This window comes from Cherax quadricarinatus, unplaced genomic scaffold (assembly GCF_038502225.1).
Source record: "Cherax quadricarinatus isolate ZL_2023a unplaced genomic scaffold, ASM3850222v1 Contig1474, whole genome shotgun sequence".
NCBI lineage: Eukaryota > Metazoa > Arthropoda > Malacostraca > Decapoda > Parastacidae > Cherax > Cherax quadricarinatus.
In genome coordinates this window covers 25,754-51,427 of record NW_027196500.1, presented here as the reverse complement: position 1 = coordinate 51,427, position 25,674 = coordinate 25,754, and the positions used below count along the sequence as shown (strand labels likewise).

The 25,674-nt window shown below is 41.0% G+C and overlaps 1 protein-coding gene across 1 annotated transcript in view; it reads right to left on the bottom strand.

The window, feature by feature from the left end:
* Positions 1–15,282, bottom strand: part of LOC138851665 (NFX1-type zinc finger-containing protein 1-like) — a gene marked incomplete at its 3' end in the record, with an annotated part of 44,625 nt that extends 29,343 nt beyond the window's left edge. Inside the window, 1 exon segment of the mRNA XM_070081020.1 lies at positions 12,466–15,282. Coding sequence (XP_069937121.1) covers positions 12,466–15,271 — 2,806 coding nt within the window.
* Positions 15,283–25,674: the final 10,392 nt, after the last annotated feature.

Sequence of the window (25,674 nt, the reverse complement as noted above, 5' to 3'; positions counted from 1 at the left end):
AAAAGGGTGAGAATTGCTATGGATATGAAGAAAGAGATCATTGCTAAGTATGAAAGTGGAGTGCATGTCTCCGAGCTGGCCAGGCTGTACACAAAACCCCAATCAACCATCGCTACTATTGTGGCCAAGAAAACGGCAATCAAGGAAGCTGTTCTTGCCAAAGGTGCAACTATGTTTTCGAAACTGAGATCGCAAGTGATAGAAGATGTTGAGAGACTGTTATTGGTATGGATAAACGAAAAACAGATAGCAGGAGATAGCATCTCTCAAGCGATCATATGTGAAAAGGCTAGGAAGTTGCATGACGATTTAATTAGAAAAATGCCAGCAACTAGTGGTGATGTGAGTGAATTTAAGGCCAGCAAAGGTTGGTTTGAGAGATTTAAGAATCGTAGTGGCATACATAGTGTGATAAGGCATGGTGAGGCTGCCAGTTTGGACCAAAAAGCAGCTGAAAAATATGTGCAGGAATTCAAGGAGTACATAGACAGTGAAGGACTGAAACCTGAACAAGTGTTTATGGTGACTCTGACAATGTTGTGAAACACTTTAGGAATGTCATAAAGGAACGGGAGGTACAGGCCTCTATGGGCAGATATGTTGTGCGACAGAGGTCCAGTGACTCTCAAGCTGGTCCTAGTGGCATTAAAAGAAGAAGGGAAGTAACCCCGAAAAAGGACTTGCCACCTCAAGTCCTAATGGAAGGGGATTCCCCTTCTAAACACTAAGACCATCAACACACTCCCCTCTTCCCATCCCATCAATCATCACCAAATCTTCAATAAAGGTAAGTGTCATGTAACTGTGCATGTCTTCTTCAGTTTGTGTGTATTAAAATTAATATTTCATGTGTTAAATTTTTTTTTTTTCAATACTTTTGGGTGTCTTGCACGGATTAATTTGATTTCCATTATTTCTTATGGGGAAAATTAACTTGACTAACGATTATTTTGACTAATGATGAGCTCTCAGGAACGGATTAATAGCATTAGTCGAGGGTCCACTGTACATAGTATACTTAAATCCATTGATAAAAAACAATTCAGACAGGGCCTAATAACAAAAGTATTAACTAAACAATACACCTCAATATTTACTAGTACAGTGGACCCTCGCCTAACGATATCAATCCGTTCCTGAGAGCTCAACGTTAGGCGAAATTATCGTCAGCCGAATTAATTTTCCCCATAAGAAATAATGGAAATCAAATTAATCTGTTCCTGGCACCCCAAAGGATGAAAAAAAAAATTTTTTACCACATGAAATTTTAATTTTAATACACACAAACTGAAGAAGACATGTACAATTACATGAAACTAACCTTTATTGAAGATCTGGTGATGATTGATGGGATGGGAGGAGGGGAGAGTGTGGATGGTGTTAATGTTTAGAAGGGGAATGCCCTTCCATTAGGACTTGAGGTAGCAAGTCCTTTTCTGGGGTTACTTCCCTTCTTCTTTTAATGCCACTAGGACCAGCTTGAGAGTCACTGGACCTCTGTCGCACAACAAATCTGTCAATAGAGCTCTGTACCTCCCGTTCCTTTAACCCTTAAACGGTCCAAACAGATCAACGTTCAAATTCATATTGCTACAAAAATAGATCCACTTTTTTTACATATTTTCAAATATAATAAAAAAAAATGTAGATAATAGTTTTTTACACGTTTTCAAATGTAAAACAAAAAAGAAGATCTACATTTTTTTTTTACATACTTTCAGATGTTGAAAAAACGTATATATACGTTTGGACCATTTAAGGGTTAAGACTTTCCTAAAATGGGCCATAACATTGTCATTGTACAGGTTGCTAACACGGCTTGCTGTAGCTGTGTCAGGGTGATTTTCATCCATAAAGGTTTGGACTTCAAGCCACTTTGCACACATTTCCTTAATTTTTGAAGTAGGCACAATGGATTCCACAACTGGCATAGGCTTCTCAGGGTTACCTGGAGTTTACCTGGAGAGAGTTCCGAGGGTCAACGCCCCCACGGCCTGGTCTGTGACCAGGCCTCCTGGTGGATCAGAGCCTGATCAACCAGGCTGTTACTGTTGGCTGCACGCAAACCAACGTACGAGCCACAGCCCGGCTGGTCAGGAACCTACTTTAGGTACTTGTCCAGTGCCAGCTTGAAGACTGCCAGGGGTCTGTTGGTAATCCCCCTTATGTATGCTGGGAGGCAGTTGAACAGTCTTGGGCCCCTGACACTTATTGTATGGTCTCTTAACGTGCTAGTGACACCCCTGCTCCAATAGTTGAGACAGACAGGAGCGACCTGTTCTAAACCCATGTTGCCCTGGGTTGTGTAATTGATGGGTTTCTAGATGGGTGGTGATCTTGCTTCTTAGGACCCTTTCAAAGATTTTTATGATATGGGATGTTAGTGCTATCGGTCTGTAGTTCTTTGCTGTTGCATTACTGCCCCCTTTGTGGAGTGGGGCTATGTCTGTTGTTTTTAGTAACTGTGGGACGACCCCCGTGTCCATGCTCCCTCTCCATAGGATGGTAAAAGCTCGTGATAGGGGTTTCTTGCAGTTCTTGATGAACACAGAGTTCCATGAGTCTGGCCCTGGGGCAGAGTGCATGGGCATGTCATTTATCGCCTGTTTGAAGTCATTTGGCGTCAGGATAACATCAGATAGGCTTGTGTTAACCAAATTTTGTGGCTCTCTCATAAAAAATTCATTTTGATCTTCGACTCTCAGTCTGGTTAGCGGCTTGCTAAAAACTGAGTCATATTGGGACTTGAGTAGCTCACTCATTTCCTTGCTGTCATCTGTGAAGGACCCATCTTGTTTAAGTAGGGGCCCAATACTGGACGTTGTTCTCGACTTTGATTTTGCATAGAAGAAATACTTTGGGTTTCTTTCGATTTCATTTATGGCTTTTAGTTCTTCCCACGATTCCTGACTCCTATAAGATTCCTTTAGCTTAAGTTCGATGCTTGCTATTTCTCTGACCAGTGTCTCCCTACACCTTTCAGATATATTGACCTCTTTTAGCTGCTCTGTTATTCTTTTCCGTCGCCTGTAAAGGGAGCGCCTGTCCCTTTCTATTTTGCATCTACTCCTCCTTTTTCTTAGAGGAATAAGCCTTGTGCATACATCGAGCGCCACCGAGTTAATCTGTTCTAGGCATAAGTTGGGGTCTGTGTTGCTTAGTATATCTTCCCAGCTTATATCAGTTAGGATTTGGTTTACTTGGTCCCACTTTATGTTTTTGTTATTGAAGTTGAATTTGGTGAATGCTCCCTCATGACTAATCTCATTATGTCGGTCTGGGGCTCCGCGCATACATGTCTGAACCTCAATTATGTTGTGATCAGAGTATATTGTTTTTGATATGGTGACATTTCGTATCAGATCATCATTGTTAGTGAAGATGAGGTCTAGTGTATTCTCCAGTCTAGTAGGCTCTATTATTTGCTGGTTTAAATTGAATTTTGTGCAGAGATTTAAAAGCTCGTGTGAGTGTGAGTTTTCATCAGAATTGCCTCCTGGTGTTATTACTGCAACAATATTAATTGCTATATTCCTCCATTTTAGGTGCCTTAAGTTGAAATCCCCCAGGAGTAAGATGTTGGGTACAGGAGCTGGCAGATTTTCCAGACAGTGGTCAATTTTTAACAGCTGTTTCTGGAATTGCTGGGATGTTGCATCCAGAGGCTTGTAGACTACCACAATGACTAGGTTTTGGTTCTCGATCTTTACTGCTAAAACTTCCACTACATCATTTGAGGCATTCAGCAGTTCTGTGCACACAAGTGACTCTGCAATGTACAGGCCCAAACCCTTCAAAATCTTTCTTAATTTCCATACTAATTCTCACCCTTTTTACCACAGGGTTGGCACTAGAAGCTTTCTTGGGGCCCATGGTGACTTATCACTAAAAACGCTGTGATAATATGAAATGTTCCGATTGTATGTTTGGTTTGGATGTGACTGTAGTGGCTGGCTTGTAAACACTGGCACCCATGGGACAAGTGAGGCACGCTCAGGCCACACGTGGACGCGTCTGTGTTAAAATGTATCACTAGGCGGATTTAACGTTATGCGATGTTAGGCGAGGGTCCACTGTATTTACTAATCTAATATGGAAGTCCAAACAAATGTATTATGTAAACGGATTTAACCCTTTGACTGTCGCGGCCGTATATATACGTTTGCGAGGTACCGTGTTTGACGTATATATACTCATAAATTCTAGCGGCTTCAAATCAGGCAGGAGAAAGCTAGTAGGCCCACATGTGAGAGAATGGGTCTGTGTGGTCAGTGTGCACCACATAAAAAAAATCCTGGAGCACGCAGTGCATAATGAGAAAAAAAAAACTCCGACCGTTTTTTTTAATTAAAATGCCGACTTTGTGGTCTATTTTCGTATAGTATTTGTGGTTGTATTCTCGTTTTCTTGGTCTCATTTGATAGAATGGAAACTATGTTATAGAAATGGAGGTGATTTTGATTAATTTTACTATAAAAAGAACCTGGAAATGGAGCACAAAGTACAGGAAATGTTTGATTTTTGCCGATGTTCAAAAGTGAACAAATGATGTCATTGTCCAATAAATGTCCAAATAGCCATTCTAATACGCAGTCATGAATGGGTTGATGTAATTTTTACAATTATTACAGTATTGCAGTAGTCTGCATAACAGTAAATCTTCTATTTTTTGTTTGAATAAAATTTCAAAATAAAAAGCAAGAGTAATATCACAGGGACCTGGAGACATGACTGATGAACAAAGAAAATGTTATTTTAGAGCCAGGAATGTCTGCATTGTTCATTCTGGACCTTATTTTGAAATTGTCGTATTTTTTAATTTTCGTGAAATTGGCCAAATTGCAAATTTCTGACCATGTTATTGGGTAGTTGAAATCGGTAAATGGGCAGTTTCTTGTACTCAATCGATAGAAAAAATAGAGTTCTGAAGAAATAGTTATGAGTTTGGTTGACGGGAATAACGGAATTAGCCAAAAATAGGGCTCAAAGTGGGCGAAATTGCCGATTTTTAAATATCGCCGAAGTCGCTAACTTCGCGAGAGCGTAATTCCGTCAGTTTTCCATCAAATTTCGTTTTTTTGGTGTCTTTACAATCGGGAAAAGATTCTCTATCATTTCATAAGAAAAAATAATTTTTTTTTTTTCGAATATTTTGCGACACCAGAAGCAACTTCAGGATTTGGCCCTTCGACAGTCAAAGGGTTATGACAGTATTACAACCTAGGATTTCAAATGGCCTGTTATCCCAGGTGTAATGGGAGCAAATAAACACAGTAGAAAAAGTTTAGACTTATATTATCCTTCACCAATTTAGAACAGCAATATGTACACTATGTACAGTGATAAATATAGTGCACTCCACGGTAAGCAAGGCAGAAATAGAAGCCACAAGATAGCAGACCGTGCTTCAACCAGCTCTAGAATGGGAATGACAAGGGCAGACAGGAGAGCGGTATCCACATAACCTCTGCGATTGTCAATCCCACCTTCTTATTGGCTAGAACCTGGTCACTAGTTGAACGATGGGGCCCCATCATCAACTCTTAGCAACCTGGTTCGCTGGTTGGGGGAGATAACCTGTAAATGAGGGTGTGTCCATGCGCCGAATAAAGGTTACGTACTCTTTGCATGCCACACCCCCACCCCCGAGAAGGCTCAGGATTAGGCTGCCACCTCCCAGTGGTAACCGTGCCGCCATGGCACAAAATAATGGGACCGCCTATCCTCTCCACCATCCAACTCTTAGATAGAGCTCAGCTTTCCTAGTGACCAAAAGCCAAACCCTAAACTCAGAGTGAGACAGCAGTCAGATAGGCCAACATAGGTCCAAGATACAAGCGGACGGTAGCCCGTATCCCCTCACTAAAAAAAACCCCCACATCAGGGGATAAAAAAAAGAGCTTGAAAGGGGGGTTACCACAAATACATCCTAACCTAAATAAAATATTAAACTAGACTCTTGACAAAGAGTCTGCCAACACATTTTCTTTGCCGGCAATATAATTAATTTTTATATTGTAGGGCTGCAGCCTGAGCGTCCAACGCATAAGCCTTGTGTTGTGATTCTTCATGGCTTGGAGATAGACTAACGGGTTGTGATCACTGTAGACTGTGACCACCTGCGATGTCTGGCCCACATAAACATCGAAATGCTCCAAAGCCATTACCAGCGCGAGGGCTTCTTTTTCAATGGTAGAGTAAGCTCTCTGATGTGGCTGGAACTTAGCTGAAAAGTATGCGATTGGCTGCAGCTCCTTGTTCCCGATTTGTAATAGTACCGCCCCAACCCCAGACTCACAAGCATCAACCTGTAATGAAAAAGGTTTGGAGAAGTCTGGAGACAGGAGAATGGGTGCAGAGCACAATAATCTTTTTGCTTTATTAAAAGCAGTGTTACAATCTGACGTCCAATTAAAGGGAACTTTATGACTGGTAAGAGAGGTAAGAGGGGCTACAATATCTGAGAAATTCTTACAGAATCTTCTGTAAAATCCTATCATGCCTAGGAAACGTTGAAGAGATTTCCTATCATGAGGAACTGGATAATCTTTAATCGAAAGAACTTTAGCAAGTTTAGGTGCAACATTACCACTACCTACTTCATGGCCTAGAAAAGTGACAGTGGCCTGGCCAAAGGAAGATTTAGATAAATTAACTGTTAATTGGGAATTCTTAAAGGTCTCAAACAGAGCTTTAAGTCTAAGTAGGTGTTGATCCCAAGTATCAGACACCACAACAATATCATCTAGGTATGCTGCCGTGCCTTCAAGTCCTTTAATAGCCTGATGGACGAGTTTCTGGAATGAAGAGGGGGAATTTTTCATTCCGAAGGGGGTAACTGTATACTGATAATGACCTCCTGGAATTACGAAGGCAGAGATTTCCTTCGCCTTATCTGTCAAAGGTACCTGATAGTAACCTTTAAGGAGATCTAATTTGGACACAAAAGTAGCCTTACCCACAAAGTCAATTACGTCATCCAGACGAGGAAGAGGGTAAGCATCTGTGATTGTGACCTCGTTCACTTTACGGTAGTCTGTGCACATACGAAACCCTCCATCAGCCTTTTTTACTAGGATGCACGGTGAAGCCCATGGACTAGATGACTCCTCCACTAAACCATGTTCTAACAAGAAGTCTACTTCCTGCTGAAGTAGCCTTTGCTTTTCAGGATTAGCTCTGTAGGGGGAGAGTTTAATTGGTTTAGATTTTCCCACATCTACATCATGGTAACCTAACGTACATTTTTTCGGCACATCCGAAAAAATATTAGGATATGACTGTAGAAGCTCAGTTAAATTGGTTGCTTGTATTTCAGATAATCCATCCATTAACGGGCTAGGATCCTTGAGGAGGACAGAATTTGAAAGTTTAGTATTAATTTCAGAGATAGAGTGCAAAGAGTCAGAGTCGTCCTCAGAGGTAGAGGACAGAGTCATTACTGGGACTTTATCTGGTGTATGAAAGGCCTTGATTTGATTAATGTGGTAAGTTTTTGTTTTTGAGGTCTTATCAATGGGAGCTACCACATAATTTAAATCAGATAATCTACTTACTATCTGCATAGGTCCCGTAAATCTAGCTTTCAAGGTGTGGCCAGGTATAGGTTCCTGCACCAACACCTTGTCTCCTGGATGGAAGGAGCGGAATTGTGCACTTCTGTCATACCTCTGTTTCATCTTACTTTGAGCTATCTTTAGGTTAGCCGTGGCTAACTCACGTGCCACCTGCAACCTTGAAGACGGGTTGTAGAGTGCTGAGCTTACGTCTTCTCCCATCCATCCTTCTTTGAGCACCCGAAGAGGACCTCGTACATTGTGCCCAAAGATCAGCTCAAACGGACTATACCCTGTAGACTCTTGCACCGTCTCTCGTACTGAGAACAGCAACAACGGTAGAGATTCATCCCAATCTGTCGGAAAGTGCATGCAAAAACTTCTCATCATTGTTTTTAATGTTTGGTGGAATCTTTCCAAGGCGCCTTGGGACTGAGGGTGATAGGCAGTGGATAAGTTGTGAATTATCCCTAACCTAGTTAATACTTCCCTAAATGCTTTGGCAGTGAAGTTAGTACCTTGATCACTTTGTATAGTTTTAGGAATGCCAAAACAAGAAATGAATTTTGTTAAAGCTTTGAGAATAGCTTTAGTATTGATACTACGCATTGGGATCGCTTCAGGATATCTGGTTACTTTATCCATAATTGTAAATAAATACTGATTTCCAGACTTTGACTTAGGTAGTGGACCTACACAATCTATAATTAAATCTGCAAAAGGTTCTCCATCAGCAGGTATGGGTTGGAGAGGTGCAGGTTTAATGGAATGTCCAGGTTTTCCAACTTGCTGACATTCTCGGCAACACCTAATATGATTCTTCACATCTTTCTTTAATTTTGGCCAATAAAATTCTTTTGTGATTCTATACAAGGTTTTTGTAATTCCTAAGTGACCTCCTAATGACGTATTATGAGCTATATTTAATATCTGAGGTCTATACTTGGTTGGAACCACTAACCTGTCGTATAATTGCCGGCCCTCTATCTCCTTACCAGTCTCAGTGCAAACCAAATAATCATTTTTAACTTCATACTTGACTGGATGACCCAAAGAGGATTTACCCATGGCTGCCTGAAAAGCGAATTTTAAAGAAGGGTCCTTTCGTTGTTCCTCCCGGAAGGACAGTCCCTCGGGCATGGAAACAGAGACATCTGGCAATCCTGCAACCTGGGAATAGGAAGGCTTGATCGGGGTCTGTTCACTTGATTTACGAGACTCCGGCCGGTGTGTCTCATAAAACAACGTGGCTATTCCGAGATCGGAGTCGTCCAAGGATAGGTCAACATTCTCCCCAGACAACCCTTGGGATGTTGCCCGAGTTATGGCCAACACTGGAGAAGCATTAATCATTATAGGTTCAGGACACGAAGTAACAGTAGTAATGTTATTACCCAGTAATAACATGGCATTTTTCATGGGAAATCCTTTTGAGATACCTACAGTCAAGTACCCAGTGTAATATTTGCACTGTACATAAATTTTATGCAAAGGAACAGAATATATAGCTCCTCCATAGGCTTCCAATAAAACTGAGGAATTCAAGGAAGTATTCTCTGAAAGGGGTAATATTCCTTCTCTGACAAGTGAGCAATATGCTCCAGTATCTCTAAAGGTATTTACTTTAGTTGGTTCTGAGTTTTCCTGAAGGGAAATAAGACTTTCGCAATAATAAGGGGCCATACCTTTTTCTACTTCTCTAGGGGACATGTTACTAGGGATATTAGAGATTTTCCCGATGGGTTGAGGTTTTTGGGGGCAGTTGGAACTGATGTGACCTACTTTATTACACCTGAAGCAGACGACAGGCTTGCCCTTTACTCCCTGATGACGTTGCAAGTGGTGTCGTTCTGGCTGGTGCCTCTCTGGATATTGTTGTCGAGATGCTCCATAAGTAGTTTGCCTCTCCGCAGGGGGACCATATGTTGAGAAGCGTGGCTCACCAGGTGACTTGGTTGGATGACGTAGACGCTCTCCCTCCGGCTGGCACTTCATTCTCCAATGTTGTCGATCTCTGCTCACGCCAGACTGTTGAAAAGAGAGACGGGACCGCTCGGACAAGGAGCGGTTCGTTTCGAAGGTATCAGCCAACCTGGCCGCCTCCCATGCAGTGGTTCAGTCACGATCCTGCAGAAAGACACGAACCTCTGGTCCCACAGACTCCAGCAGGTTATCAATCAGAATAAGCTGCACCAGCTCCTCAAAGTTAGAGACACCACTCGCTTTATACCAGCTGGTAAAAGCTTTGGTTTGCTGTCTCACAAAGTCCACCAGGGATTGACCAAGCTGCCGCCTGTTCAATTTGAAGGTCTTACGATATTTAGCTGGGATACATGTATATGCTCCCAACACTGTGGTCTTCACTACTCGATAATCAGAGAATTCAGCGTCAGTTAATACCGACGTAAATTCCTGTGCCTTACCCAATAATGCTGTATGAACCAACGCTGCCCAGTGCTGTTCCGGCCACCTCAAGGCTCGAGCCTGATTTTCGAAGCTTTCGAAAAATTGCTCTGGTTCGGCCTCATTGAAGCGGGGAACAAGCTGTACTGCTTTTTGTAAACTGAAATCGTTTACAGAATGCGAAAACTGCCTCCTTTCTCTTTCCCTATCAAATTCTTCCCTTGCGAATGCTCTCTGTTCCCTAGTTTGCTCCAGCGTGATTTTTGCCAGCTCAAGTGCCAACGACGCTGATTCACCTCGAGACAACCCAGCTGCACCATACTGACCATTTTGCTCCGTAGGTGTATCATCTTCCTCATGCGAGAACATAAGAGTTTTTTCCCCAGCTCCCGTAGAGGGAGGAGTTTGATGTGCCATCTCTTCTTCAATAAGTATGTCAGCAATAAGTGAACGCAGTTGCGCAGCTGTGAGAGTGCGTTTATAGGGAATGCCAATGGAACGAGCAATTTGCCAACAACGCTGTAGGGACAATTTAGGTAGGTTATGCAAAGTATATGCCGACACCAGGCGTCTGACTCGTCTAGGTGGCATAAGTTATTCGCTATGCACAGTACGAATACCCCAACGTAACACGTTAATTTGCAGAACACGCTTAGCTATGCACAGTACGATTGCAGAATACGCATACAAGCAAAGCCGACTGCACACAAGATTGACCGTAGCGAAGCGAGCACACTGAACAAGCTAGTAGCGAGCTGTTGAACGATCACACAATAGCAAGGCTGATCATAAGCAACTGACACGCAAAATTTGTAAAGCGAAGCGAAACAGCAAGCTACACAATGTTCCTGCTACAAGCTTCACCCTAAGCTCAACCGTTTCTCTAAGTCCAGCTCCCGGACAGGCCCCCATATTACAACCTAGGATTTCAAATGGCCTGTTATCCCAGGTGTAATGGGAGCAAATAAACACAGTAGAAAAAGTTTAGACTTATATTATCCTTCACCAATTTAGAACAGCAATATGTACACTATGTACAGTGATAAATATAGTGCACTCCACGGTAAGCAAGGCAGAAATAGAAGCCACAAGATAGCAGACCGTGCTTCAACCAGCTCTAGAATGGGAATGACAAGGGCAGACAGGAGAGCGGTATCCACATAACCTCTGCGATTGTCAATCCCACCTTCTTATTGGCTAGAACCTGGTCACTAGTTGAACGATGGGGCCCCATCATCAACTCTTAGCAACCTGGTTCGCTGGTTGGGGGAGATAGCCTGTAAATGAGGGTGTGTCCATGCGCCGAATAAAGGTTACGTACTCTTTGCATGCCACAGACAGTATATAAATCTCCACACTGTTGCTTGTTCCTTCAGATTGTTTCAAACTATGGAACAGAACTCTTCTCCAGGCTGAGGGACTGACAACCTCAAATCTCTGACTACAAGGGTGATGGACTGATTACATCGTCTTCACATCTCTACTGCTCCTGCCTACTTTTGTACTCGACTGAAGAAGCCTACTGTGTAGGTGAAACATTTCGGAATAAAGTTGCCTAACTGTTGCCCATTTGTCTTACCTACCAACCTGTCAGTATTGTATACCATTTTAATATTCAAAAACATTACTTAATCCGATTATTACTTAATCCAATGATGTTTTAATCTGGGGTCCACTGTACTGGCTTCCTTTTTACACTCACTTGGTAGGATGGTAGTACCTCCCTGAACTGTTGCTGTCTACCAACCTACTACCTAGTAAATACTATACAAAATATACACAATATACAAATATGCAAAATACAATATACAAAATATACACACTCATTACTGTGTCAACTGTATATACAGAACATTAAACTCCACTATCAACTCACACTTCTCCTAGACAGCTTCAACAGAACACACAGGCATAACACTAGGCACAAAACCCTTTTTGACATCCTCCTGTCTATCTTACACTATACAAAAATGCAATGCACATAAAGGGTCCGAAGATCTGGAACTCTTTGCCTGAAACAGCAAGAGGTCCCCTGCCCACAAATCAGTTGAGGAGCTCACTCAAAAATCATCTCATCTTTCAATAACAACTCTTCCAAATATTTTATTATCCCTTAACCATTAAGCCATCATTACAAACTTAAAAATTTGTGTTTGTATCATTAATTGTACTACTTCATATTAATAAAAGAGTAAAATACTGAATATTTGTATACTACCACTCTTCACCCATCTAGACTTAAGTAGTCTATAAGTATTAGGTTAAGTCTGCCTGAAATGCCTGGGTATGATAGTGGTTTTTTTGGTACCAGTCAGATTATGAAATGTAAACACACAGTGTAACCGTAGCAAAGAAATAAAATTTTATTTTATTTTTCATTTTATTTTATGACTAGCAATCTGTTACTGAGCAGTAAAAAACATGTTTTATGTGTATATTGTTAAAAAATACCTAAATCATGCATACAGCATAGTACAAAATTGTGAAAGAGGTTAATTTTTCTTACCTATAGAAGGCTGAAGTGCCTGGATGACATTAGTGTAAGTAGCAGCCCCTGTGGTTGTCATGCCCACTACTGCTGCATGTCTCATGATGTGCAGGTACTCTTGATCTTTGATCTCTCTCCAAGATTTGCTGGTGCGTTTAAATTCTTTCTCAGCCTCTAATAGCTTCTTCTTTACTTTTTCAGCAAGTCTACTTAACCATAACTTGTATAATGCCCAACGACTCTGAAAGTCTAACTTTCTGAAGTTAACATTTTCAAGGACTTTTACTTGTTCTGTGTTTCTTGGCAAGGTCTTTAAACCTATTTTCAGAACCCGTAACTTCTTTATGATGGCTACAACTCCAGGGTTAAAGTCGCTCATATCATCATCTTGTCGGAGATCATCTAAACTTTCTTCTAGTGTCTTTGCTTTTATTTCATATTTAAGTATATCATGAGCTGTAACACCAGTTTTCAATTCCTCTACAAGATCTTCGTCATCCACCAATCTGTCACGTTCTTCATCGGCATACAAATCCTCAAGATCTTCCTGCCAGACATCTTCATTACTTTTAAATCCACTGTTAGAGTCTAACTGGTTGGTGATAATACTTTTAGCTGCAATTTCTTCCATATCTTCTCGAGTGCAGAGATTTTCGTCTAAAAGCCAAGTCTGCAAGTTCATTCCCCTAAACTGTTGAAGTACAGTATCAGGTAATATGTCTTCTGATGAAAAAACATCAAGTCTCAGGATTCCACTTGGTGACAAAAGTTCTTGCACTACTCTTCTCCATGATTTAACATCTGATTCCAATTCCCTTATTTGCCACATTAAATTGTTGTTCATTTCATAAACATCAGCTGGAAGTTCTTTCCGTGATCTAAGAGCCTTTACAAGTTTGTTTATTTGGAATTCATCAATGATCTCACTCTTGGATCTTGAGCCCACACGTACAATGCTATTTGTGTAATGGCTCATTCCTTCCAGAAACTGATCAAGAGCATGATTAGTAAAACACACTACTAATATTGGCGAAGCCTGGTTTGGGTTCTTCCAGTATTGACTATTGTGAAGAAGTACTTGAGATATTTTGAGACCAATAAATGTCTTTCCAGTGCCTGGGGGACCTTGAATGATAGAAAGTTTACTAACAAGAGCACTTCTAAGTGCTCGGCGTTGAGAGTCATCTAAACCAAGTGCATTTTCAGTGGGCCAGTATGGAAGCTCACTCATAACCATCACATTCTGAAGTTGTGGCAGATATTCATTTTGCTCTTCTGTGGTCTTATTAACGTGTTGGAATAGTTTACTGCTAGCCTCTGACTCTTTCATCATACTTGCACTCTGCATTACACGAAGATCATACACTGCATGTTGTGCCAAGTAACTTGGAGGTCTCATATGCGGTTCAACATGAACAATAAAGGACTCCATTGGGAATGAATCCTCTATGATACCTTGAAGAGCAAAGAGAACATGTTTATAGGCCACAAAGTATGATCTTGTTTCTGCCATAACAAATACTGAATCTTTATGCAAGTCAATGTCTGAATCAAACTTTACTCCAATTATTCCATTTTTCAGCTTTTCTGAATTTCTGTCACACACTGATCCAAGAAACAGAGTGCAAAAATTATCATTACTTAAGCATAGCAGATTACCAAAGAGCAGTCTCTTTGAACTTTCAATTTTGAAATTCTTTGGTAGATTGAGTTTTATGTAATGAATCATTTCAAAATTCTGAATGTCCTCTCCAACAATTTTCACATTTTCATAGATCCAAATGTCTCTGTTCTGGGAATGTGACTTGCATCTGAACTCATTTATGCCATTTCGGAGGGGTCTCACGAAGTCTTCTCTGAGCAATCGAAACTGTACATCCAAATAATGGTTAACATTTGAGTATTTGCCTTGAACAATATTTCTGCGAAGAAATGGCTCAACATTATCATTAAGATCTTCTGCTGTGGGCAAGACTGATAACTCTCTGAAATCATTTGGAGGTGCAAGGTCATCTTCCCATCTGCCTCTGTGTCTTTTCTTGTGTTCTACATATCCTGACTCTCCCAGTCTCTGCTTATATTCTTCAAGAAAATGTTTGATTTCTTGGTATTTTCTCAGAAAAGAATTTTCTTCTTGTAAAGTCGACATCTTTTGAATATTCATGATACAACTTTCAAGCAACAATGTGATACTGTCAGAGGCATGAGTGGGCATAGCATTTGCATAAACATTCAAAACATTACAAAGCTTATCAAAATATGTTTCACTATTTTCACTATATGCTTTTAATCCAAATTCAATGGAAAAACTTATCAGACGATTAATAAAATTTTTTTTAAATGTTATGCTAAAAAGCTTATATAAATTCTCTCGGTTTGATCGGGTCTCTGATGCATGTGATAAAACCTTCATTAATAAGCATATTTTATCTGGGGTGATGTCTTCCTCTTGATCAATGAGCAAATCATATCCTGACATTGCCATCTGGAGCTGCATTACCACTTCATCAGGATAAAGGGTAAGCATTCGTTCTAAAGCTTTATATCCCATGGGATGTTCTCGCTTCTTTCTGGTACCTCCATAGTTAGCTTTTCCTTTTGACTTTGTGTTCCCATCATTTGTACTACTCAAATCACCCAAACTCTGTGCACCTCTTTGTGTATTCGCTCTACCACGACCACGTGGTGGATTAGGAAACCTTCCTCTTCCTGTGAAGTATCTGCCCCTGACATGATGTTCTTGTCCAGGCTGGAGCCTCTCATTTTCATTGTTTTGTCCTGGCCTAGAAGTAAATCCATTTCCTCTTGGAGTGCTCCGCCACATTCCTCAAGTTACTGAAAAATAAATAAATTATAAAATGTTAGAGACAATCACTGCCGAAATCTGGAAACTACAATTGTACCTTTTCTACAGTACAGTTGGAGGATAGATGGGCTAATGAGAGCATAGGCAATGGGGTCGAAGAGGTATGGGGTAGGTTTAAAAATGTAGTGTTAGAGTGTTCAGCAGAAGTTTGTGGTTACAGGAAAGTGGGTGCAGGAGGGAAGAGGAGCGATTGGTGGAATGATGATGTAAAGAGAGTAGTAAGGGAGAAAAAGTTAGCATATGAGAAGTTTTTACAAAGTAGAAGTGATGCAAGGAGGGAAGAGTATATGGAGAAAAAGAGAGAAGTTAAGAGAGTGGTGAAGCAATGTAAAAAGAGAGCAAATGAGAGAGTGGGTGAGATGTTATCAACAAATTTTGTTGAAAATAAGAAAAAGTTTTGGAGTGAGATTAACAAGTTAAGAAAGCCTAGAGAACAAATGGATTTGTCAGTTAAAAATAGGAGAGGAGAGTTATTAAATGGAGAGTTAGAGGTATTGGGAAGATGGAGGGAATATTTTGAGGAATTGTTAAATGTTGATGAAGATAGGGAAGCTGTGATTTCGTGTATAGGGCAAGGAGGAATAACATCTTGTAGGAGTGAGGAAGAGCAAGTTGTGAGTGTGGGGGAAGTTCGTGAGGCAGTAGGTAAAATGAAAGGGGGTAAGGCAGCCGGGATTGATGGGATAAAGATAGAAATGTTAAAAGCAGGTGGGGATATAGTTTTGGAGTGGTTGGTGCAATTATTTAATAAATGTATGGAAGAGGGTAAGGTACCTAGGGATTGGCAGAGAGCATGCATAGTTCCTTTGTATAAAGGCAAAGGGGATAAAAGAGAGTGCAAAAATTATAGGGGGATAAGTCTGTTGAGTGTACCTGGTAAAGTGTATGGTAGGGTTATAATTGAAAGAATTAAGAGTAAGACGGAGAATAGGATAGCAGATGAACAAGGAGGCTTTAGGAAAGGTAGGGGGTGTGTGGACCAGGTGTTTACAGTGAAACATATAAGTGAACAGTATTTAGATAAGGCTAAAGAGGTCTTTGTGGCATTTATGGATTTGGAAAAGGCGTATGACAGGGTGGATAGGGGGGCAATGTGGCAGATGTTGCAAGTGTATGGTGTAGGAGGTAGGTTACTGAAAGCAGTGAAGAGTTTTTACGAGGATAGTGAGGCTCAAGTTAGAGTATGTAGGAAAGAGGGAAATTTTTTCCCAGTAAAAGTAGGCCTTAGACAAGGATGTGTGATGTCACCGTGGTTGTTTAATATATTTATAGATGGGGTTGTAAGAGAAGTAAATGCGAGGGTCTTGGCAAGAGGCGTGGAGTTAAAAGATAAAGAATCACACACAAAGTGGGAGTTGTCACAGCTGCTCTTTGCTGATGACACTGTGCTCTTGGGAGATTCTGAAGAGAAGTTGCAGAGATTGGTGGATGAATTTGGTAGGGTGTGCAAAAGAAGAAAATTAAAGGTGAATACAGGAAAGAGTAAGGTTATGAGGATAACAAAAAGATTAGGTGATGAAAGATTGAATATCAGATTGGAGGGAGAGAGTGTGGAGGAGGTGAACGTATTCAGATATTTGGGAGTGGACGTGTCAGCGGATGGGTCTATGAAAGATGAGGTGAATCATAGAATTGATGAGGGAAAAAGAGTGAGTGGTGCACTTAGGAGTCTGTGGAGACAAAGAACTTTGTCCTTGGAGGCAAAGAGGGGAATGTATGAGAGTATAGTTTTACCAACGCTCTTATATGGGTGTGAAGCGTGGGTGATGAATGTTGCAGCGAGGAGAAGGCTGGAGGCAGTGGAGATGTCATGTCTGAGGGCAATGTGTGGTGTGAATATAATGCAGAGAATTCGTAGTTTGGAAGTTAGGAGGAGGTGCGGGATTACCAAAACTGTTGTCCAGAGGGCTGAGGAAGGGTTGTTGAGGTGGTTCGGACATGTAGAGAGAATGGAGCGAAACAGAATGACTTCAAGAGTGTATCAGTCTGTAGTGGAAGGAAGGCGGGGTAGGGGTCGGCCTAGGAAGGGTTGGAGGGAGGGGGTAAAGGAGGTTTTGTGTGCGAGGGGCTTGGACTTCCAGCAGGCATGCGTGAGCGTGTTTGATAGGAGTGAATGGAGACAAATGGTTTTTAATACTTGACGTGCTGTTGGAGTGTGAGCAAAGTAACATTTATGAAGGGATTCAGGGAAACCGGCAGGCCGGACTTGAGTCCTGGAGATGGGAAGTACAGTGCCTGCACTCTGAAGGAGGGGTGTTAATGTTGCAGTTTAAAAACTGTAGTGTAAAGCACCCTTCTGGCAAGACAGTGATGGAGTGAATGATGGTGAAAGTTTTTCTTTTTCGGGCCACCCTGCCTTGGTGGGAATCGGCCAGTGTGATAATAAAAAAAAAAAATAAATAGTTAATTGAAATATATATATATGTACAGTGGAACCCCGTGTTTCAGCCATCCTGAGTATTGGTCAATTTTGAGTTTCGATCGCTTTTTTTGGCCAAATTGTGTCCCAAGTTTTGGCCATTGCCCCATGTTTCAGCCGGCGTACACAACCTGTCCCCCTGACTGAACATGGGCACCTTCCTGCACAGGTGTCATAAGTCAGTCTAGTGCTGTTTATCCTTGAGTGAACATTACCCTGCACACTCATCCAAACATTTCACAACAAATTTATTGTGTTTAGCACTTATTCATTAATTGTGACTGTAAAATAAGCCACCATGGCTGCAAAGAAACTTCCTAGTGGCAGCCCTGTAGTAAAGAAAGTGAGGAACATCATAGAAGTGAAAAAAGAAATTGTAGAAAAATATAAGTGGCGTTCGTATGGGGGAGCTTGCCAGGATGTATGGCAAAAACAAATCAACTATCACTTCTATCCTGGTGAAGAGAAAAGAACTTAAGGAAGCTGATGTTGCCAAAGGTGTTGACATGTTAACCAAAAATAGATCACAAACAGTGAAAGAGGTTGAGAAGTTGTTATTGGTGTGGATCAACAATAAACAGATAGCAGGTGATAGTGTTTCGAAGTCAATCATTTGTGAGAAGGCAAGGCAATTGCATGCCGATCTTATAAAGAAAATGCCAGGAACCAGTGCTGATTTTAGTGACTTTAAGGCCAGCAGAGAGTGGTTTGACAGATTTAAAAAGCATAGTGGCATACACAGTGCTGAAAGGCATGGTGAGGCAGCCAGTTCAAACAAATGGGCGGCTGAAAAATTTGTTCATGAATTTAAGGGGTATGTAGAGACTGAAAAATTCAAACCCCAACAAGTGATCAGTTGTGACGAAACAGGCCTGTTTTGGAAGAAAATGCCAAAGAGGACCTACATTACTCAGGGGGAAAAGGCACTGCCAGGATACAAGCCTATGAAAGACAGGCTAGCTCTTTTCTGTCCTATAGCTAGTGGGGATTTTAGAGTGAAGCCTTTACTGGTGTATCACTCAGAAAATCCCAGAGAGTTTAAGAAAAACAATGTCATCAAGAATAAATTGTGTGTCTTATGGAAAGCAAATAATAAGGTGTTATGGGGCTATAAGACCCAACATGTATTTATGTATCTGTAACAGTTACTCTGGAATACCTAATTATAATGAACTAATGGGGGCACGACTGCTTAAATGTCAGAAAGCCAGATCACCCTTATGGCTGTAAGGCAGCTGAGTCAAGCCTGTTTTTCTCAATATAATGGAGTATACTATAGACAAACAAACACACAATTTAAATAAGTAGTTTATAAAGTTGTATTTCTTTTTGTAAGAATAAAATAAGGTGTGATAGAGAATTGTGCTTGGTGTTATGGGGCTATAGGACCCAACATGTATTTATAAGTAACAGTTACTCTGGAATACCTAATTATATTGAATTGATGGGGACTTTGCTCTAAATGTCAGAAGGACTGATCAACCTTATGACTGAGAGGCAGCTGGGTCAAACCTATTTTTCTCAATATAATAGGTTATACTATAGACACATAAACACACAATTTAAATAAGTAGTTTATAAAGTTGTATTTCTTTTTGTAAAAGTAAAATTAAGAGGTGGTAGAATTGTGGTAACTGGAGAATTGTGCTTGGCAACAGTCTTTTGTTTTAGTGGGAGGAGCTTAGCCTTTCTCTCTCTCTCCCTCTCACTGACTCGCTCTCTCTGTGGCTGGCCTTCAACCTGGCAGGATCTCTGGGTCCTTCTTCTATCTTTTGGGGCATTATGTGTGCTCCAGGGGTGAGTTTTTTTTATAATTTAAGTTGTGACCACCATACCCAGGGTGACTAAAGTGTGTCAAAACACTGGTTAGCCCAGAGTTATGTCAAGGAGAGAGAGGACTAAAGTTGTTGAGATATACCATGTGGGAGAACAGCTATGCAGTGTGTAGATCGTTGTTTTGAAAATGTGAGGCTGTAATTGTATATTCTGTACATATCTATTGAGAATACAGTTATATTTTTATAGTAGTAGTTTACATAACCTGTGAAGAGGGCTGGTGAAAGGGTATCAGAGACACTCAGGATGATCAGCCATGATGTAAGTATTACCCCTAGACAAATAAGACCATTAAGTAAAAGCTACCCCACACTAGAACATGTAGTGAGAACCTTACTATCAAAGTAATAAGGGACAACCAACGTAACATGGGAGCTTGACCGGGAGAGTTATTTGACTGCTAAAATAACTCAAAACATTCTTTGAACTATATGTGCTGGTATGGGGGTAATAACAGTTGCATGTTTCTGGTAGAAGATTTACCAAGGTGGGTCAGTGGAAGTGTTGTTTTCATATATTAGTTTACAGGTTGTTTTTCTCCCAAGGTGGGAGAAAGGTTGAGTAACACATTTTTTGTTGTGGTTATGGTAAGTGCTATGTGCATAGTTTACATTCAATTTGTGTTATTTTATGTGCCTGTGGGAAAACTTTGTCCACTGATACTGTAAGAGGGAAGCAAGTGTTTAAAGATAAAACTATGTCAGAAGATGAGTCTTCAGATTTTTTAGGCTTCAGGGAAGAAGGTAATAATTCATCAGTAAACATGCCTGTTAATAGTGAAGATGAGGAATCACCTACTCCAGGTGATATGGAAATGGAGAGAATGAGACTGAAATTAGCTGTACTAGAGGCTGAAATGAAATTAATGAAAGCTAAGGAGAAAGAACGTCAAAGGTTAGGAGGTTCAGAACAAGAGCCTGAGCAGTACTTTAACATAACTAAAGCTGCAAATTTTGTCCCTAAGTTTACAGAGAGTGACCCAGATAGATATTTTTCTTTTTTGAGAAGACTGCTTTGGAGCAAGGATGGCCCAAACAGAAGTGGGCTACCCTAGTTCGCACACAACTTGTGGGTAAAGGATTCCAGAGAGTAGAGACTCTGGAGGGGCAAGATTTTTCTGATTATGATAAGATTAAAGAGGAAGTATTGCTTGCATACCAAATGATACCTGAGAAATATAGACAAAAGTTCAGGAATCAAAAATTTCAGGATGGGCAGACCTTAACTGAGTTTGGGAATGAGAAACTGTTCCTTTTTAAGAAATGGGTTTGTTCTAAAGGAGTTAATAAAGACTATAACAAATTAGTAGATCTGATGGTTCATGAGGAATTGTACAATACAATCCCTGTTGACCTCAGAGAATATTTGGAGGACAAAAACCCAGAAAATCTTTCAGAAGCACTGGATCTAGGTGACCGATTCTTGGCTCGCAGGGAATTGGTAAGTAAAAACAGTCATGCTGTTTCTAAAAATTTCCCCACTCATTCTAAACCTTATTCCAAGTCCTATGGTCATAAAGGTAAGTGGGACAAGAATTTTCAGGGACAAATGAAGGCTGAGGTGCCCTCTAAAATAGAAGGAAAAGGTAAGTCAGCTGGAGTTCAAAGTTTACCTAGACAATCAGATAATGTTTCAGGTCCTCGAGTAAACAGTACCAGTCCTACACCAAATGGTAAAAATACCTTTAAGAGTTTTATCTGTTACTACTGTAACAAAACTGGACACACACAAAAGTTTTGCTGGTCAAGGCGGCGAGATCAGGAAAGGGAGGAACCACACCAGAGGACTCTAACTGCAGAGATACATCCAGTTGCCTGCATTAGGTCTTCAAGGCAAGGTGAGGAGGAACCTTTGGATCTAGACCCCAGGATGAGTATATTTTCTAGTAGGTCCACAGTTGGTTTGCAAAAGGATGTAGGCAGAGTTGAGAACATATTGTCCTTGAGAGATGGATGTAGCACCTACTCTTTGCTACGTGCTGGAGTGCTACCAGTGTCTAAGGATACCTATACTGGAGTAGATGTATTATTGAAGGGTATTACAGGTTCAACCATAAGGACACCAGTACACAAATTATGGGTAGAATCTACATACCAAGTTGGCTATCTCCCTGTAGGTATCTCAGATGAAATTCCCTTCGAAGGGGTCGACCTCTTATTAGGGAATAATGTTATGGGCCTGTTAGACAGTGAGGAACAACTAGTTTGGGGGAAACCAAGTCCCAAATGTTGGGAGGAAATGGCTAGGAAAACCCTGCCAGACCTTCTCCCTGATGGTTCCACCATGAAAAGTATGGCTCATGATCATGCTACCAACAGTCTTCATGATATTTCTCATGAGGATGGTGAGGGCTTAAGTTTGGTAACTCTGCTTTCTGATGTTGAACTGCAGTCAACTGAAGAAAAGGATGTTCCAGCCAGAGCTGAGCATGATTGGAGAATGGATCAGTTAAATAGTGTGAGAGAGGCTGCACCTGCTAGGGTGCAATTAATTTCTGTGCAGGAAAATGTCGCTGTTGCTGAGGAAGAGATTTTACAGTTAAATAAGTGTTTTCATTTCAGGGAGGAAACTCTTATAAAGAATTCACCTCTGTTTGCAGTATCGATGGAAGGAGAACAAGGGCTTTGTCCCCAGGTGGTGATGTCCAAGGTTTCCAGGCATTTCTTCTGGTCTCAGCTGTGGGAGACTGTCAGAGAGCATATTGAGACCTATCATGCCTTTCAAATTATAGGGAAACCTAGTCGAAGTATTAAACCTGTTCCCCTTCAGCCGATTTCAGCACCAGGTGAACCCTTCAGCAAGCTGGTAGTGGATGTCGTTGGCCCACTCCCAAGGACCAGAATGGGAAATGATTATTTACTCACAAATATTTGCTCCACTACCAGGTACCTGGAAGCAGTCCCTCTGCATAAGATAACAGCTCATGTAGTCTTAAGGGCTTTGATGAAGTTCTTTTTTCATGTTGGTTTTCCACAAGCAGTGCAAAAAGACCAGGGGCCTAACTTTACCTCAAAGTCTTTTAGAAATGTTTTGAAGGAATTAAAAGTAGAGCCTAACTTTGCAATGGCCTATCACCCTCCATCTAAAGGGGAAATAGAGAAATTACATCAAACCCTCAAGACAATGATGCAAGCCTATGGTATAGACAATACTAACAACTGGGATGAGATGATCCCTTTCTTTGTATTTGCTGAGTGGGGAAGCACTCTGGAATCTCTGAGCTATTGGCTTGGGGATGATGGTGATGCTCCCCCCTCGGAGCTTTTCTCAGTTTCAGATACTGTTTGGCTCGTATGAGGTGGATGGTACCAGTGAACGTGCCCATCAACCAGACCAGGATGATGATGTGGGACCATAATGTGGACCATGATACTCTGGAGGCTGGAGAGGAAGTGCTGATACTGGAGCCAATTCATGTGAAAATCTGTATGGCAAGTTGCTGTGAACTGAACATGTTGTGGGGGAAGTTCCCAGGGGTTAGATATAAAACCCACACCCCTGAGCAGAAAAAGAATGAGTATAATGTACACAGTAACCGGTCAAAGGGTTTGAAGTTATGTCAAAAATTCAGAGACCAATGTTTTAATGGAATGTAAAGGGCTGCAAAACAATAATCTGTATGAAATACCAAAAGTGTATTTAAGAAATAACATGTGTGTAAAAGATTTTGGGAAATGCATGCTTGGTTTTAATGAGAAAAATGTTGGAGAGTTGGCTCAGCCACCTTGGAACTTTATAAAAGTTTGGGATGTCAGTAATGGGGAAAAGTTGAAACTCCATGAGGAAATTGTTAAGGAAGCTGAGCCAATTCAACTATTTTTGTGTGGGAAAAATCTGTATGAAAAATTGGATATAGAAGAAAAAGTGAAATTCTTCCACCACCAGTTTGTAGTGCTTAGTGAGAGTCAGTGGGCATTCCCATGCTTCATGGTTCCCAAATTAGATGGCACCCTGGGCATAAACACTGACTACCACAAAGTACGTTTAACAACTAAGGTTTACAGGATTAGAAAGATTGATACTTATGCACTAAGAGATGCAAACATTTTAAATAAACTAAAATATAGGGCAGGAAGATGTGATTTCCATGGCCTGTGTTCCAGTACCATTTTAATGTGTGTAATGCAAATTGTGTTCATTGTGTGCTTAAAATTTGTGTGTGAGATGGAACGTGATGGTATTTATGTAAACTTGATGTATCCAACCTGGGTGCAAAGAGATGTCTTTGGTGTTTGTTGTTGTACTGCGAGAAGTTGCAGAACTGTTACTATCAGGGAGCAACCTTCTAAATTTAAATGTAAACATTTTACCACAGGAAAGAAAATTTTCATTTTGGGGCTGGCTATTCAGCATTTGTACATGTCTCAGGATCTCTTCATCCTGTTCCTGTGTATAGTGACTAAAATCAGACTCTTAAAATGGGCTTTGTTCCTACAGCCTTTTAATTTGAAAGTTAAATATATAAAAGGCTCAGAGAATGTGGTTGCTGATGCTCTCTCTAGATGTTTCATGTAGATGCATGGTGCGTACTTTGTACATAGTGTTTGTCATGTGCTGACCTTGTTGTTTTTGCAGTGGTGAACTCTCGGCGAGCCTGAGTACTCCCTACCAGCCATCTGACTGTGAAGGAGTTGAGTCAGAGCCAAAAGTGTGACGAGGGTCAGGGTGTACGTAAATGTGAGTTGAGGCAGTAGTTGACAACCTTCGGTAACATGAGACGTTCAGGAAGGTACGTGATGTTGTGTCTTGGTGTGCTCTATATACAAAACGACCCGACGGTTTGCCTTTGTGGTCCCCTGGACCCCTCCATATTCTATGTCAGCCTCCTCTTCATAAGTTTGGAGGATCTGTGTGGAGTGGGACCTCGGAAGATGGGCTTAAGTGCCTGACCATGATAAGGATCGTGAGTGTTGACTGGAAGTCTCACTGTTTGGTTCGGCCACCAAGTGAGAGACACCTTGACATGTTTTGTGAAGTTTCCTGCCTGGTGTACACCTGACTGCTCTGGGTTTGGCTCTACTCTCGTCTCCTGATCAGGAAGATGCCACCCTGGAGTACCAGTTGCTTGCTGGATTACCGTAGCAGAGGCACAGGCCTGTTGGTGCGGGCTTTCACAGTGGGCATTGTGTGCAATTTTTGCATTGTAATGTGTATTGTTTAAAAGTCACTAAAATTGTAAATAGTTACACCCTTGAGTATATGGGTATGGTTAAAATGCTTTTCTAAAAAATTCTGCAATCTGTTGTAAATAACAGTAAAGTGAAGAGTAGTTATGGTGCTAGGAAATATGTAGCATTTCTAGTAGTCTTGTTTACCGCCTTCAGACTTAAGCAATATACTTTTTACTAGCCGTATCCTGAGGGACACGGCTAGCTTTTGTGAGACTTCGTCTGGAGGTGGGGGTGTTATGGGGCTATAGGACCCAACATGTATTTATAAGTAACAGTTACTCTGGAATACCTAATTATATTGAATTGATGGGGACTTTGCTCTAAATGTCAGAAGGACTGATCAACCTTATGACTGAGAGGCAGCTGGGTCAAACCTATTTTTCTCAATATAATAGGTTATACTATAGACACATAAACACACAATTTAAATAAGTAGTTTATAAAGTTGTATTTCTTTTTGTAAAAGTAAAATTAAGAGGTGGTAGAATTGTGGTAACTGGAGAATTGTGCTTGGCAACAGTCTTTTGTTTTAGTGGGAGGAGCTTAGCCTCTCTCTCTCTCTCCCTCTCACTGACTCGCTCTCTCTGTGGCTGGCCTTCAACCTGGCAGGATCTCTGGGTCCTTCTTCTATCTTTTGGGGCATTATGTGTGCTCCAGGGGTGAGTTTTTTTTATAATTTAAGTTGTGACCACCATACCCAGGGTGACTAAAGTGTGTCAAAACACTGGTTAGCCCAGAGTTATGTCAAGGAGAGAGAGGACTAAAGTTGTTGAGATATACCATGTGGGAGAACAGCTATGCAGTGTGTAGATCGTTGTTTTGAAAATGTGAGGCTGTAATTGTATATTCTGTACATATCTATTGAGAATACAGTTATATTTTTATAGTAGTAGTTTACATAACCTGTGAAGAGGGCTGGTGAAAGGGTATCAGAG